This window comes from Stegostoma tigrinum, chromosome 16 (genome assembly GCF_030684315.1).
Source record: "Stegostoma tigrinum isolate sSteTig4 chromosome 16, sSteTig4.hap1, whole genome shotgun sequence".
Lineage (NCBI taxonomy): Eukaryota > Metazoa > Chordata > Chondrichthyes > Orectolobiformes > Stegostomatidae > Stegostoma > Stegostoma tigrinum.
The window spans coordinates 65,272,190-65,289,808 of NC_081369.1; the positions used below are offsets into that span (position 1 = coordinate 65,272,190).

At 47.2% G+C, this 17,619-nt stretch overlaps 2 protein-coding genes across 6 annotated transcripts in view; one reads left to right on the forward strand and one right to left on the reverse strand.

Moving 5' to 3' along the window:
* The window catches only part of LOC125460101 (transcription initiation factor TFIID subunit 4-like), a 445,881-nt gene that overhangs the window by 325,590 nt on the left and 102,672 nt on the right, over positions 1–17,619 (forward strand). The window lies entirely within an intron of this gene.
* The window catches only part of LOC125459841 (BTB/POZ domain-containing protein KCTD15), a 70,713-nt gene that overhangs the window by 7,518 nt on the left and 45,576 nt on the right, over positions 1–17,619 (reverse strand). For 2 of the 5 annotated variants that reach the window (XM_048546775.2, XM_048546772.1), the window contains exons 2-5: positions 11,107–11,226; positions 10,351–10,522; positions 6,739–6,883; positions 4,630–4,935 (exon numbers count right to left, since the gene is read on the reverse strand). In XM_048546775.2, coding sequence (XP_048402732.1) covers positions 4,630–4,935; positions 6,739–6,883; positions 10,351–10,514 — 615 coding nt within the window. In that variant the 5' untranslated portion in view covers positions 10,515–10,522; positions 11,107–11,226. Of the gene's footprint in view, positions 1–4,629; positions 4,936–6,738; positions 6,884–10,350; positions 10,527–11,106; positions 11,227–12,834; positions 12,939–13,305; positions 13,389–17,619 lie in introns of those variants that run through there. The other 3 variants (XM_048546774.2, XM_048546773.2, XM_059651558.1) reach the window with 3 other exon arrangements.

Consider the following 17,619-nt stretch of genomic DNA (forward strand, 5'->3'; position numbering starts at 1 on the left):
CAGAAGGGATTTGGTTGAAAACTTAAAAAAGGGGACATTTGCAAGATGACAGGTGAGAGCATAGATTGAGACAAAGTTGCTTTGTTAGCAGAGGCATCAGGAGCTAAAATGGCATCTTGTATTCTGTAACATTGCATAATCTGTAGGGAACCCACTGTGCGTAATGCAAATAGAACAAGAATAAAATGCTGGGACAGGGTACTCTACAGTCAGATCACAGACTACAGCCTGAAACTGAACTAAATGGTAAAAGGACCTGGAATGTGGTAAGTATGAAAAAGAAAATCATTATGATCAATTAAAGTCAAAAGCATGAATAAAAATCTGACACCTAGTTACCATGTTGTTTGAGGAGTAAACGGAGTTTGAGCCAGGTTCAATGAGACCACACAAATGTGTCTGAAGAGTCTTGTTAAGAGTCTGTGACAAGAGGTAACCTCCTCCAGCATTCACACATTCCTCTCGCTAATGGCCTGGGGCCTTGATTAAACACCAAACTCAGAGAGACACACAGCAGTAATGGGAAAGCACTGAATTCTCAAACACAGCACAGCTCTCAACACACTGTATCTGAGTGTAGCGCTATGAAGCACTGATGTGTTTTCCAATTGATTCACTGTCTCTTAGAATTGCAAATGGAGAGATATTAACAGCAGGACAGTGTCAGGTACTGTACCCAGTTAAAAGGTGGGCCAGGTACAGCTGTCCCCTATTTTTAAGTTGATGTCGACTTCCTGGAAATTTGTCAGAGGCTTCCAAAATAATGAATGGATGTGATTTGATCATTGTGGAGACACTGTTTAATGAGAAAGGTTAGAGTAGTTCAGGACACAAGTTATATACAAATCAGATCAGGTTTCAGCTCAGACTGACTGCAGGAACAAGCTGCTGGTTAAAATGACAGCTCTCTGACCGTGGCCTGGTGATTTCTAATAATCAGGTAGTGGCTTGACTAGGGATGTCTGGGAGAATGTGAGGCAGCCATTACCCCAATGACCAGTGGCTCAGTGGTCAGCACTGCAGCCTCACAGCGCCAGGGACCCAGGTTCAATGCCACCCTCGGGTGACTGCCTGTGGGGAGTTTGCACATTCTCCCCGTGTCTGCGTGGGTTTCCTCCGGGTGCTCCGGCTTCCTCCCACAGTCCAAAGATGTGCAGGCTAGGTGAATTGGCCATGCTAAATTGCCCCCACTGTCCGGGGACGTGCGGGGTAGATGGGCTAGTCATGGGAAAATGCAGGGTTACAAAGGTAGGGTGGAATGCTATTCAGAGGGTTGGTGCAGACTCAAGGGGCTGAATGATCTCTACCTGCACTATCATGTTTCTATGACAGTGCAGGACATGCTCATTGTGACCTAACACCATCCTCTGTCGTAGAGATAGTAGGAACTGCAGATGCTGGAGAATCCGAGATAACAAGGTGTAGAGCTGGATGAACACGAGATGATCCTAAGATGCTGCTTGGCCTGCTGCATTCATTCAGGTCCACACTTTGTTATCTCTGTCTTGTTAGTTTGTATAACACAGCACAGGAATAGATACAGTGAAAAGCTCCCTCTACACTGTCCCCAAACATTCCCAGGACAGAAACAGCACAGGGTTGGATACAGAGTTAGGCTCCCTCTACATTACTCACTATTTAAGTTGGCCCCCCCTCCCTGCCCAATTCCAGGGTGGTGACCTGTTAATTTTTTACACACCATCAAGCAGTTGGAGTGAGATTTCCAGCTGATACTAATTGAAACCAGCTAGAGAGCAGGTTCGGCTGGTTTCCCTATAGCTGCTGGGATGAGATTATTATTGCCAGTATCTGAAACCGCACAGGCTGCAGGTTAGAGCCCTTCGATGCTATCCCCCTGCACATGGTCTCAGCCATAACGGGTTAATACCTGACCAACACCAGGGACACAAGATGTCTGACATCAAAATGTGAGAAACCAAAACTTTCTTCCGGTTTGTTGCTGAGTTTTCACAAAAAGCAGCTCCTTAAAAGGGGAATGCAGTGAAGGACGATGATGCTCGGCTGGTGATATGGGGGATGGAGAGGAACTGTGTGAAAAACTGAAGCTGATCTATCAGAATCAGGCAGCTGTCCATCACCCCAGTTTACCAAAGCCATGAGAGAATGGGAAGGACAGAGACCATTTGCTGAGCTGGTAACTGGGGCTGGAGTGTGGAGTTAGTGGGAGTAAATTCAAATTCAGACTGCACTGTCTGGAGCAGAGAAGATTCAGAGAAAAATTAGGAAAGGACATGAGAAGGTAAATCCTGAAACAATCATGGTCATTAACAAGGTAACAGTGGAGCTCCTGGCTGACCCAGTTTTGGATTTATACAATGGTGGTTCAAGTTATGTACATTCACAGCAAGGGATCTGTGCACATTCAAGAGCTGGAGGGCACCATTAAGTTGTATTTAGTTTGGCAAACTTCTGCTTCCTCTCAGAACAGTCTAACATCTGCTTAACATTTGGTGCATGGTTCAAAGATGGAACACAGATGGAATCAATACAAAACCTACCAGTGGAACAGCTACAAACTACTGCCTGAAAATTAGACACAACTGTCCCCTTCTTTGCAGGCTGAGAGCCACACCTGGTCAAATTCTCAAAACCTACCAAGGACAGAACAAAGGTCCCAGTGGAGAAATTCCCAATTCCTGACAGATTGCATGGATTCAGGGAAGAACAAGGCTCTGTGCTGAATGGGAAGAAGCCACTGTGAAATGCAGGAGCAATGTTACAGACCAACACATAGCCTCTCGTCTGATACTCGCTGGTGAGCAGTATCGAGGGCACTTTGGCAGAGCCTGAGAAAAGGTGAGACTGTGAGGTGGGTGAGGCGGCAGGTGCCAGGTGGGTAACTATGAATTTGCCAACTTTAACACTGGGTTCAGAGAGCTCCAGGCACAGGGGAATTCCCTGATGGAAAATTCAATTTCTTGCCAGACTCCCACGGTGTCTGCTGCGTGTGGAATTCCATTGGGTCCCCAGGGGTCACCCCAGTCTGTGCTCTTCCAACCATCAGAAAGGCTGGACTATTTTATCTCCTCATTCTTCCTCCCAAAACAGACAGTCCATATCAGCATAGGTTAGCCATTGGAGGCTCCAAAACTAGGTGGCTGCGGAGACACGGGAGAACCAGAGTGAACCATCGGCGCTGCCTAAAAGGTCACTGGCATCCAATACAGAGCGTGGCACAAAGCCACAATGCCCTGCTCATTCTCAGGTGCCCAGCTGTGAGGTGCTGGTGTGAAAGATGCAGCTGTGAGCCGAACAACAGGGCTGGCTGTGAAAGCAAGCAGAGCACCTGACAGGTGAAAAAAGTTTCAGAGATAGCAGGAACTGCAGATGCTGGAGAATCAGAGATAACAAGGTGTGGAGCTGGATGAGCACAGCAGGTCAGGCAGCATCAGAGGAGCAGGAAGGCTGATGTTTCGGGCTGAGACCCTTCTTCAGAAAAAGCAGGAGTAGGCTGCTTGGCCCATTGAACCATTCAATAGGACCATGGCTGATCTTTTCGTGGACTCAGCTCCATTCTTTTTTTCTGAAGAAGGGTCTAGGCCCGAAATGTCTTCCTCCTCTGACGCTGCTTGGCCTGCTATGTCCATCCAGCTCCACACCTTGTTATAACTATAGTTGAAGAAAGAGGCTGGGGGAGGGGGCATTGTGCTGGAGGTAGGGCTTTGGGTGGACTCAGATGCTGAGTAAACGCAAACAATATATTCTTATGGCTGGAAGACATTTCTCACTATCCTTCGTTGCTAGAGGGACTGGGTTTAAAGGCAGGGTAGTTATGTTGTAGCTGTACAGGGGGCTGGTGAGGCCACACCTGGAGTACTGTGTGCAGTTTTGGTCTCCTTACTTGAGGAAGAGTGTACTGGCACTGGAGGGGGTGCAGAGGAGGTTCACTAGGTTGATTCTGGAATTGAAAGGGTTGGCTTAAGAGGAAAGATTGAGGAGACGGGGACTATAATCATTGGAATTTCAAGGATTGAGGAGGAATCTTACAGAAACATAATATGATGAAGGGAATAGATAAGATAGAAGCACGGAGGTTGTTTCCACTAGCAGGTGAAACTAGAACATGAGGGGATGGCCTCAACATAAGGGGGAGCAGATTTAGGACTGAACTGAGGAGGAACTTCTTCACACATCTCTCTCTAACTGACTGAGTGGTACCATTTATTTAATACAGCCTGACCATCATTCCCCCCTTCAACCACTATTTGTAGGTCCATCCATTGAAGACAGAAATGAGGAGGAATTTCTTCTGTCTGGGGTGGGGGTGGCGGGGGAATGAATCTGTGGAATGTGTTACCATGGAGGGTTGTCAAGGGTGGGTCATTAAGTACACGAGCTTCATAGGGAAAAGGCAGGAGTGCATTTGAGGATAATCAGATCAGTCACAATCTCAGTGAATAGCAGCACAGTCTCAAATGGGCTGAATGGCCTACTTCTGCTCCTACATCATAAGGTCTCTCCTGTCTGTATCTACAGCACCCTGAGAACCCGTGCTCACACATACACAGGGACAGCAAGGCAGTGACCGTGACACAGCATGGATACAGACTGTCACACTAACCAAGAGAACACAACAATCTGGAAACACAGGCCGAGCTGGGCCCTCACCTGCACTGAGTTGAGGCGGCAGTAACCGTTGATGGGGAAGCGGATGACATGGGTGGGGTCCTGGTTCCAGCCGGCGTTGACAGAGTTACACATGACATCCCCAGTCTCAGGGAAGATATCCTCAATCAGAGACTTCTCTCCACTCAGGCTGATACGCTCCCCCAGGTCAGGGGTCACCCTCAGCACCAGGCACTCACAGGCCTGTGAGGACTTGCGATGTTCTTTCTCCTGTTTCCACCTCTCCAGCTCCCTCACCATCGGCTGTAACTGGTAAAACTTCGCCTCTTCGTATAACAGGCTGAAATCCTGCAACACAAGTCATTTCATTCACATCAACAGGTTCATTTCTGACGGTTCTCCTTGGCGGTGGGCCATTCAGCCCCTTCAGCTGTTCCATTCTTGCACATACAAAATACACAAACAGAAGAGAAACAGGCCATTCAGCGCCCCCCCAGGTCCATGCTAGTTTTATGTGCTCCACAAGTCACCTCCACTCGACTGATGTCATGGGTCATACTCCCCTCCAATCCATTCAAAATCGCCCTTTGACAGAAACCTACCAACTGTACTTTCAGAGACTCAAAGGGTTAAATTCCCAAGGACAGGCTCAGGTTGAAGATTAAAGGGTGATGTACATCAGTTTCAGGCAACTCTAGGATTTGAACGCTATCTCTCGAGGTTAATTCGGGTGTTTTTTTTTATTCATTCACGGGACAAGGGCATCGCTGGCTAGGCAGCATTTAGTGCCCATTCCTAATTGCCCAGAGGGCAGTCAAGAGTCAGCCACATTGCTGTGGGACTGGAGTCACATGTAGGCCAGACCAGGTAAAGATGGCAGTTTCCTTCCCTAAAGGGCATTAGTGAACGAGATGGGTTTTTCCTGACAATCAACAATGGATTCACTGTCATGGGTTGGGGGTCGGGGGGGTTGTCATGAGTCCAGACAAAGTGCTGTAACGTTACAGTGACAGCTGGACCCCACTCCCCTTCAGGAAGCCCACCCAGTGTAGGGGGGGTCTGGATCTCTCTCCGGTTAACAGCTGTGAGGCAAAGCAATATTGCAGAGTGATAGATTTTGGGATGGTGAGAACATGTGACCAAGGTTGGCCAATGGAGTGAAGATAGGGAGCACTCGCAGGAAGTACGTATCAGCAGAAAATGCCAAAGACCACAGGCGCGGCCTCGGGGAGGCCCGCACAAGCCGCTTGGGTCTGGCTAAAAATAAATTTGAAACCTTTCATCAGAAACAGGACACTAGACACAGTCTTGAAAACAGACTCCTCTATACAGCTTGAGAAGAGGATGCTGATTGGTTAGGTCGTCATTGGCTGGGGATGCAGCAGTTAATTGTCAGTCTAATTCCCAGAGCAGACAGGTTAGTTCTGATTGGCCAGGACGTTGCCATGCACATGCAGCAGACTTTAGTTGTCTCCATGATGGAAAAGGTACAGTGTCTGCACAAACTTCTTTAGTCCCCATTAAACAAGGTCCTGAATATGTGTGCATGTGGCTGCTATCATGCACAAATGTATCACAGTGCGAGTATGGCCAATGATATTAAATCGGATTCTGGTGTAACTGTCAGCGCACTTTGGGCTATTTAATAAATGTTGTCCATTAACAGAATCACACCTAAAGCAGGGGCTGGTTGAGCATGAGCTGTGAAAGGTCAATGGGATGTTATTCGATACAGTCCACTAGCCATCATATGCCCTACATACCTGACATCAAAACTGCGTGTCCCTGGCAACTTCCTGACCAATCAGAGTCAACCTGTCTGCTCTGGGAATTAGAGTGGCAGTGAACTGCTGCACTCCCAGCCAATGGATAGTGCAACCAATGAGCATCCTATGCTCATGCCGAATCAAACAGAGTCTCTGTTGAAATCTGTTTCTTATGTCCTGTTTCTGATGAGTGAAGGATGAAAAGCTTCAACTTCTCTCCTGTTTTTAGCAACATTTACACCCTGTACTACCAGGCAATTGTTAGCTTATTTATTTCTGCATTCCATGGACACCGCAGTCCAACACCAGCCACAAATTTGAGCTGATACCCAATTGCCAACAACAGAAAAGTGTGCAAGAAAAGGAAATGCATTCTTCAATTCACCTTGAAATCCTCTGGGAGCAGAAGTTTCGATGTCCTGAGGAAACTGAGGATGTATCGGAAAATTTCGCCGTCTCGATCAATGAAGTAATGCTGCTTTAAACTGTCCAGAACAATTGGCTCCGTGCCATTGAAGAGGCGCCCAATCCTGAGGGCACAGTATCAATACTGATTACCAACGCCAAATTTACAATTTACATCCATCTATTGGTTTCATTCTGCAAATGCTAGAGACTTCAAAACTTGCAAAGAAATGATGACACAAGTTTAATAAACAACCTGCTGTTGTAGCCGCTGTGTTTATGTGGTGAGTCCAGTTGAGTTTCTGTCAACGGTAACCCCCAGGATGTTGCTTGTGGGGGTTACCATTGACTGTCAAGGAGAGATAATTAGTTTCTCTCTTATTAATGATGGTCATTGCCTGGCATTTGTGTGGCAGGAATGTCACTTGCCACTTGTTAACCCAAAATTGGATACTGTTCGGATCTTGTTGAATTTTGAGCATGGACTGCTTCAGTATCTGAGGAGTTGCGAATGGTGCTGAACATTGTGTAATAATTGGTGAACATCCCCACTTCTGACCTTATGATGGAGGGAAGGTCATTGATGAAGCAGCTGAAGATGGTTGGGCTGAGGACACTACCCTGAGGAGCTCCTGCAGAGATGTCCTGGAGCTGAGATGACTGACCTCCCACAACCACAACAGGAAGTTTTAAGATTTTTGGGAATTGGGACCAGTTCTGAGCCAGGGGTCAGAAGGGGCAGACTGCAATTCAAGAAGATTACCACCAAACTCGTTTTTGGGAGGTTCCCAAGTGACAGGGGAGAGTTTAAAATTCAATTGCTCAAGGGAGGTAAGAGGGAGTAACACGACTTGTAAAGAGAGAGCATAAGGAATGGTAGATAACAAGGTGTGGAGCTGGATGAACACAGCAGGCCAAGCAGCATCTTAGGAGCAGGAAAGTTGATGTTTTGGGTCAAGACCCTTCTTCTGAAACAGATCTGAAAAGGGCATGGAGGAAAGGGAGATGGGATGGGAGTACTAACTGGCAAAGGCAGTGTAGTGTTGGAAAAACAGAATGTCCTTGAAAAGTCACAGACAGAATCCACACTGTTGGAGTTGAGAAGCAAGAAAGCTATGATCGCATGACTGGGAAATTCTCCAGGTGAGAGAGGGGGATAAAAGCAAGTCTTCAGAGAAATCAAAAGGTGTTGACAAACTCGAGTGGTGACACTATGGAAATTTAATCACCCAAAAATTAACCAGGATACAAGTGAATGGGAGAGGAATTTCTGAAGTATGTTCAGGAGAACTTCCTCAATCAGTTCTTGGATCAACTGGAAAGGAGCTGGACCTGGTGCTGGGGAATGAGGAAGATCAAGTACCAGTGACTAACAGGCACCGTCATACCAGGAAATTTCAATTAGTAACGGAGAGGGGAAAGGAAACATTGTGTTTTATGAAAAAATAACTCCTACCTCGGAAGAGAGGTAATTCCAATGGGACGTGGGAGGATGTAGTCAGGGAACAATGTGGAGGAATTGGAAAGATATGGTGGTTGTGGTTAGCTGCATCATGGAACATTCTCCCCGCGTCTGCGTGGGTTTCCTCCAGCTGCTCCAGTTTCTTCCCACAGTCCTGAGATGTGCAGGCTAGGGTGGATTGGCCGTGCTAAATTACCTGTCGTGTCTGGGGATGGGTCTGTGTGGGATACTCTGAGGGTCGGTGTAGACTTGTTGGGCCGAAGGGCCTGTTTCCAAACTGTAGGGATTCTATGATCAGTGAACAATGGGTGACCTTTAATGAGGAGATGCTTCAGAGTCCAGGAGTATCCCAACAGGAGCAAAGTATATGAAGCCAGAGCTTGCTGGGTCAGAAAGAGATGGTGAAGATGAAGGCTACGTCATTCATGTAAGGTGAATTCTTCAAGTGAGAACCAAATACAAAACAAGAGGAGAAATGAAGAGGAAAATAGGGATAAGATGTTAACTTAAAAGGGAACTCATAAATCTTCTAATGGCACAAAAATAATAAGCAGGTAGCAAGAGATGAAGAGGACGTTATTAGGGACATAGAGATGGATGTATAGTGTTGGAGTGGGATAAGGTTACAGCACAAATAAAAAGAACTGGGTAGACAAGGAGAAGCCTGGCTGATGGCCCAGGGAATGGGGGGAGGGGGAGCACCAACATATGATTTCAGGTAAAAGTTTTATGGGAAGGGGCTGCAGATGAGGAAGCACTTTGCAGGGAGGGTAGTATATCAGAGATGCTGAATAATTTGAAAAGGTAATTGGATGATCACTGGAATGAAATCCAAATACAGGGGCTAGGATGGGAGCGGGGCAGCTGTTGATTTCTCTACACAGGCTGAGCAGCACATGATAGATTGAATGGCCCACTTTAGTGTTTTAATAACTCTACTGCCTTTCGTGTCAGGTGTCCCTCTCCATATCCCATTGATTCAATCAAACGTTAAAGACTGTCACTCTCTGGAATTCAGCTCTTTAGTCCAGGTTTGAACCAAGGTTGTAATGAGATCAGGAGCTGAGTGGTCCTGGCGGAACTAAACTGGGCGTCACTGAGCGGGTTATTGCTGAGCAGGTGCTGCTGGATATCACTGTAGATGACACCTTCCATCACTTTACTGATGATAGAGGGGAGAGTGATGGGGCGGGAATTGGCCGGGTTTTTACCAGTTTCCACAGCAGCCACAACTTTCCAGCTCCCTGCATGGGGAGTCCAGCATGGAATATATAACCATGGGCCCAATGAGCAGCGATACCTCTCCAATCCAGGGCCTGGAGGTAACACAGCACGAACCTTTCTCCACACAGGCAGGAAGCTGAGAATTCGATGCTACACACAGGGCATCATCCTTGTCCTCCTAAGTATCTTATCGTCTGCTCTACCATCATGTCAAGCCCAGAGGATAAAATCAAAACACAGCCACTGCAACAAAGACTAGACGAGGCAGTTGCTGAGCTCTCACTGTGGAGTGTAAGATGTAAACAGCAGCGAGTGAATGAGGGGCCATGGGTGGATGGAGCTCGTGAAACAGCCCCCAAATGCAGACAGAGCAAATCAGGCAGTATCAGCCCCATCAAACACTCCCAGGACAGGGACAGCAAGGGGTTAGATACGGGGTAACACTCCCTCTACACTGTCCCCCCATCAAACACTCCCAGGACAGGGACAGCATGGGGTTCGATACAGGGTAAAGCTCCCTCAACACTGTCCCCCCATCAAACACTCCCAGGACAGGGGCAGCACGGGGTTAGATACAGGGTAAAGCTCCCTCAACACTGTCCCCCCATCAAACACTCCCAGGGACAGGGACAGCAAGGGGTTAGATACAGGGTAAAGCTCCCTCTACACTGTCCCCCCATCAAACATTCCCAGGACAGGGAGAAGTGGAAGGAAATATTCTCAGAGTTACTCTGTCTACTTTTCCAAATTGTTTATCCACATTTTCGAGGCTGTCGCAGGAGGACTTGTGGTGAAGCAGTCCGATGGGATTTAGTGTGGGAGCACAGCACCCCACCCCCCGAGTCAGTGAGGCTGTGTGCTGGCCAGTGGTGGTAATGAGTAGCGCTGACACAGGGAGCTCCCTACCTGGAGTCGGTGTATTTGGTTAAAGTTGCTAAGCTGCTGGTGTACATGTGCCCCCCGACATCGATGTGCACAGGAGCATTAGACTTGGTGAGTTGTGCTGGCAGCGGGATACCTTGAGATGCCACAGGAGACACAGGGGAGCGGGTCAGAGAGAGCCGTGACATTGTCCTACCTTCCTGGAACAAAAGTCAGGTCAGATTATCTTCAAAGGCGAAACAACAACATAAATACAAGCAGGACTAGGCCATCCAGCCCAATCACAATTGATCTGGGGCTCCGACTCCACTCCCCCACCCTCTCCCTATGTCCCTTGATTTCCCCAAGATCCCAGCCTTCAATACACTCAACAAAGGAATATCCATAACACTCTGGGGAAATCCAAATATTCCCAACCCTCTGCGGGAAGAAATCTCCTAAACAATCATCCCTTCATCCTGGGATTGTGCCCGTGTTCTTGATTCTCCAAACAGCAGAAACAATCTCTCAACATCTGCCCGGTCAGGTCCCCTCACGATGTCTGATCTCTCACTGAGATCACCCTTTAGTCTTCTAAAGGCCAGACAATATCGACCCAGTTTACTCTGTTCCCCCACCCCCCAGGAACAAATCAAGTGGACCCTCACTGTACAGTCTCCACTGGGAGTACATCTGCCTTAACAGTGGAGATCAGACCAGTTACTGTGCCCCAGCTGTGATCCCATGAAAGCCTCATGTAATTCTAACACAACAGTCTTATTCTTCTTCTCACAGACTTACAAAGGGTCAAACACTCCTGCTGTACCAGTGCAAGCACAATGGGCCGAATGGCTTTCTTCTGCACCGTAATAATTCTGCGATCCTGCTGGAGGTTGAGTTTAGGGACCTCGCGTGTTTCCTCTGAAATTAAAATAAGAATTTGAGTTTGCATTTGGTTTTGTTTCTCAGAGTGAGATACTAGCTGACTGAGAGGTCACTACCGGAGAGTTTAACACTTTGGGATCGTCTCCCTGGCAAGCCCCCACACACACAAACACACACACGCACACGCACACATATACACACACACACACCCAGAGTTTTTTAAAAACCATTTTAAAAAAATACACTCCCCATGCCTTCCCTTCAAGAGTTGTAAAACCTCATTAAAATACACCGAAACAAACGCGCCTCTAAATTTCTCAGCATGAAGGCACTAAGAGTAACTCCCAGGTGAAAGTAAAACTAAGTCTCCCTCTGCTTAACAAACAAAACACAGACTGTAAACACCGTCCCTAACAGCAATGTAGTGGTAATGCCACTGAACTAAAAAACTACAGGTTTAAACATAGAACATTACAGCACAGTACAGGCCCTTCGGCCCTCGATGTTGTGCCGACCTGTCATACCGATCTGATGCCCATCTAACCTACACTATTCCATGTACGTCCATATGCTTATCCAATGACGACTTAAATGCACCTAAAGTTGGCGAATCTACTACTGGTTAGGTTATGGTTTTGGAGATTTGGGTTTAAATCCCATCGTAGCCATTTGGACTTGAATTTAATGAATAAAATGAAAATTTCATGGGTTTTTCTGGCAATCAATCTGGTTCACTCATGTCCTTTAGGAAAAGAAACTGCTGTACTTTCCCAATCTATCCTACATGTGACTCCAAACCCACAGAGAATGTGTTGTCTCTTAACTGCCCTCTGACACCAAGACACCAGCTCAAGGACAGTTAAAGATGGGCAACAAAAGCTGGCCTGGTCAGTGACTCTCACATCCCATAAAAGGATAAGGGAAGTCATAACTGACCGTGTTACTTTCTGGTCTAGTCCCCAGATTTGTCACTTTCTGCAATGGCTGGACATTCAGCCAATCAGAATGGGCTTCAGGCTGGACCGTGCTTTGCTCTCGTCCTATCACCAGCTGGAATGTCCAGGCTGCCTCCTCGTTCTTGTTCATTCCCCTTCTCCACAAAATTTGCAGATAAATACAAATGGTCTGACTACCATCACCCTTACTATGTTCATTGTTCAATGATCACAAAACATTCCACTCAGAAGGAGACCATTCAGCGCAGATGTGCATTCTGTCCATCTGTAGTAAGCACCTTGACTGGTCCCAGCAGCTCCCCCATTAAAACTGCTCTGACCTTTACCCCCTGACCCTGCAGTTTCTCTCTCGGTTTCCACCTCAGAGGCTGCAGCATCCTGTCAGGCCACACACATCAGGTCCCCAAATCAGGTACTGGATGGGTATGTTTCTCCTCATGTGTGTTTGCAGTTCTTTCGTTAATTTGGTGCCAGGCTGTGACTTTGACCTGTGTAGGTGTCCCCTGTAAATGGCGACCACATTCTATCTGACATAACTCAGCAGCACTTGCTACATTCATCATGTTCCCCATTGTACAGTCACCCCTTCCACCAAAACTGTTACTCCCACCCTACTCTCCACAGGTCCCTGAACATTTCTAATAAAATCTAATAAGTATTCTGGAGAGAGAGTAACACACACACTCACGCTGCCCCTCCATCTCACAGTCTGCTCCGTTCCCTGACCAGTCCGACCCGACCCATTGCGGCAGAAATAAAACAAAATAAAAACCAGGGGATGTGCTTTTGACTCAACTACTACATTTTTCAGAAGCCACAGAAAATGCATCTTGTGATTACACATCTAAAAATCTCACACAGCGAATCAAGGTTTTTAATCCTGTACATTCACATCACCTTCCTGATCCTGACTTCACTGGAACAGAGTCAAGAGAGATCTCACACTAACAACTGCTAATGTCACACTTTGTTACTGATACAAAGTGCTGGGTGCACTGTGAATCTGTCAGCTCCATTACAGCATAGATATCACACTAACCCAATCACCAAATAACAATTAAACTCCGAGTGACCTCAACAAGTTCCTCCAACAACCGAAGCAAGTCAATTGCACTTTTACAGAAAAATATATTGTGCACATCAGACTGGTAACATTCACCATCAAAAGAGATGTATACAAGGCCAGCAGTGTTGTTATCTACTTCTCTCATATCTCTGTCTCTCTCTGATTCCATCTCCACTGCTCCATACACTTCTCCCTTTCCCCTATTCTCCCTCGCCTTGTCTTCAGCACAAAGACCATTACTTCCTCGTTACCCGTCAGTTCTGATGAAGAGTTATCAATTCTGCTTTCTCTCCACAGACCTGCTGAGTTTCTCCAGCACTTTCTGTTCCTGTTTCACCCTGATACTGTACTAGCTGAAAGAAACAGGGGTGCTATTGATAAAAACACCGCCTGCTACAGTGCTCGTCGAATTAATTTAAACACACCCAGCACAACTTATACAGAATCAAGCTATAATGACTGGCTCAGTCCCAGACTGAATGCACAATCTGTAGTAAGTTCGCCAAGTTCAACCAGTCTGTACAACTAGCAGCTGCAGAGAGCTCCTGATCTGGGCAGCTATTGGGATTTGTCCTGGGGGATTTTGAGGACGCTGTGGAAAAACCAGGCAGAAACATCGCAGAATCAATGGAAAATAAAATCTGTTGCTTTGGTTTTCACTGGTCGCTCCGATTTATTACAGAAACATTAGTGATGGAAAATTAAGCTCCAGCAGAAACTACAGAAGCTGGAAATGCGAAAAGAAAAACAGAAATAGTGAGAGAAAGTCGGCGTCTCCAGCAGCATTTATGGAGAAAGAAACGGTTAATGTTTCCAGTTGTTTAACAGACAGTGAAACATCACTTCCCTTACCAACAGAAAGATTTGTTCATGTTGTGGGAAAAGGAATATTCGGATACTGCACTCGGAGTGACAGATCTCGAGATGAATCCTCCAGGAATACCACCATCACAGCTGGTTGTCACTACTTTTCCTCTTTTATCAGGCTACTGGTTGGGATGATGGGAAGAGGGAGGTCACCAAACTCCGGGATTTCATGGTGAAGTCAAGTAAGGATGGCAGAGGCTGTGTGGCCTTGGGGAAATGAGCGGTTAATTAGGTCTTTGTAAAGAGAGACCTGAGCTGAGCAAGTCCAGGGCGACAAACCCTTCCCTACCAGCTGTGATTGTGAATTCCTGGTGTAAGCTCTAAGACACAGGTATCTGCGTGGCCCCTGTGAAAACAGACAGAGGCTGACACAGCTGTCATTGCGTGGAAGGGAATCTGGCTGTATCACTCCAAACCACCTCCAACAAAGAGATGCTTCTTCAAATTACAAAGTCAAAAAAAAACCCAGCGATTGCCAAATAAACAATGAACATTGACAAACGCCAAATTCCATAGGCGGTGTAACATAGCTTTGCCAGTTAACATTAATCTAAGCAATTCAACTGCAGAAGTCCGCCTCAAATTGGACTCAACCCTCAGCATCTGACTGACCACTCAGACTGATGGAGCTGAACAAATTCTCAGTGGTATCAACACCATCCAGGACAAAACAGCCGCTTGATTGGCACCACATCCACAAGGATCCACTCCCTCCACCACTGACACTCAGTAGCAGCAGCGTGTACTATCTACAAGGTGCACTGCAGAAATTCTCATGAGACCCTCAGACAGCACCTTCCAAACACACAACCACTTCCATCTAGAAGGACATGGGCAGCAGATACACAGGAACACCATCCCCTGCAAGCTCCCCTCCTAGCCATACACCATCCTGCCTTGGAAATGTACCACCGTTCCTTCACTGTCACTGGATCAGAATCCTGGAATTCCCTCCCTAATGGCATAGTGGGTCAACCCACATGGACTGCAGCAGCTCAAGAAGGCAGCTCACCCCCACCTTCTCAAGGGGCAACAGTTTTTATTAATTCATGGAATGGGCAATAAACTGAGGCCCAGCCAGTGATATTCATGGCCCATGAATAAATAAAGAAAGTTGCTCTCTTTCTCTCCCTCCATCCTTCCCAACCGAAGGTTTAAATCTCTCATCAAAATCAGAGCCTAATCCCAGATGTCAAAGATACATTAGCTGTGGGAAGAAAGCCTCAGTGTTTAATGTTGTCTTTCACACAATGACCAACCGTTGCCTGGGGATGGATCATCTCAAAATAACATTTGTACACTGTGGCAGAGAGAGCAAAGGCAGTTGGCCAAGGAAATCAGTGGTTTCAGCTACTTGCAAAGTAACACTGATAAACACAAAGGGCTGAGCGCCAACAAACTGCTGTGGGCCAAGCTGGGAGAGGGAGGACGGGCATGGGGCTGTACCACTCCTCACATGTCCTTGGAGGAGCAGCACAAGGTGTCCGTCTACAGCCTCAATGCATTGGGGGGAGGTGAGCTCTAGGGGGCTGCAGCACGTCATTTCTCCCTCCAACTCCACCTTAATTTAATCACTTCATCCTTTCCAACCCTCCAGTATTTCAGCGCTGGCCTCAGTGGGTCCTGTCTGTTAACTGTTCTTTGAATCGTCGAAATAGGTGGCCATCCCATTGAGCAGAAAAGCACAGTTGGCTGTAATTATTCCCTTCACTATTTGACTCAATTATTATTCTGCTGCAAAGATAGAGCCCAGTGAATTCAATCATCTGTTCTCGTCCTGAATTCCTCTAGCGCCTGCTTGTCCTTCACTGTGACTAATGTGTCCTGACACTGTCAGCCCAGGTCCTCAGCCTCTGCTCCATGCCGTCGCCACACACCGTCAAGAAAAGGGTTTGAGCTGTTTGTGCTGTTCAAACATTCAAAGTGGCAAGTTCACCCTGAAACCATGTGATTAAACTTTTCTAATCAGTTTACCATATGGAACCCTAATCAAAGGCTTTACTAAAGTCCAAGTAAACAATATCTATCGCTTTTCCCTCATCAATCTTCATGGTTACTACCTCAAAAAACTCAATCAAGTTTGTGGAGAGATGATTTCCTTCACAAAACCATGCTACCTATCACTAATCATTCCTTGCTTCTCCAAATGCATGTAAATCCCATCTTTCAAAATCACCTCCAACAACCCACCGACTATAGATGTCAGACTCACAGGTCTACAGTTGCCAAGCTTCTCCTTACATCTCTTAAACAAAGGCACTACGTGAGCCACTCTCCAGTCTTCCAGAACCTCAGCCATATTTATCGATGATACAAATATTTCTGCAAGTGTCCCTGCAATCTCCTCCCTAACCTCCCACAACGTCCCGAGATACAATAGATCCAGTCCCAGAGATTTATTCAGCTTTACGTTTTCTAAGACCTCCAGCATTTCCTTTTCTGTAATGTAAACAGTTTTCAAAACAGTAATGTTTACTTCCCTGCATTCTCCAGCCTCCATTTCTTTCTCCACAGTAAAAACTGACGTAAATATTCATTTAATAAAGTGTGAAGCTGGATGAACACAGCAGGCCAAGCAGCATCCCAGGAGCACAAAAGCTGTCGTTTCAGGCCTAGACCCTTCATCAGAGAGGGAGATGGGGGGAGGGAACTGGAATAAATAGGGAGAGAGGGGGAGGCGGACCGAAGATGGAGAGAAAAGAAGATAGGTGGAGAGCAGAGTATAGGTGGGGAGGTAGGGAGGGGATAGGTCAGTCCAGGGAAGATGGAAAGGTCAAGGAGGTGGGATGAGGTTAGTAGGTAGGAAATGGAGGTGCGGCTTGGGGTGGGAGGAAGGGATGGGTGAGAGGAAGAACAGGTTAGGGAGGCAGAGACAGGCTGGGCTGGTTTTGGGATGCAGTGGGGGGAGGGGAAGAGATGGGCTGGTTTTGGGATGCAGTGGGGCGAGGGGAAGAGCTGTGCTGGTTGTGTGGTGCAGTGGGGGGAGGGGACGAACTGGGCTGGTTTTGGGATGCAGTGGGGGAAGGGGAGATTTTGAAGCTTGTGAAGTCCACATTGATACCATTGGGCTGCAGGGTTCCCAAGCGGAATATGAGTTGCTGTTCCTGCAACCTTCGGGTGGCATCATTGTGGCACTGCAGGAGGCCCATGATGGACATGTCATCTAGAGAATGGGAGGGGGAGTGGAAATGGTTCGCGACTGGGAGGTGCAGTTGTTTGTTGCGAACTGAGCGGAGGTGTTCTGGAAAGCGGTCCCCTTTCCCCAATGTAGAGGAAGCCACGCCGGGTACAATGGATACATTATACCACATTGGCGGATGTCCAGGTGAACATCTGCTTAATATGGAAAGTCATCCTGGGGCCTGGGATGGGGGTGAGCTGTGGAGGCAAGTGTAGCACTTTCTGCGGTTGCAGGGGAAGGTGCCGGGTGTGGTGGGTTTGGAGGGGAGTGTGGAGCGAACAAGGGAGTCATGGAGAGAGTGGTCTCTCCATCTACAATCCGACCCCACCACCCAAGACATTTTTCCATCCCCACCCTTG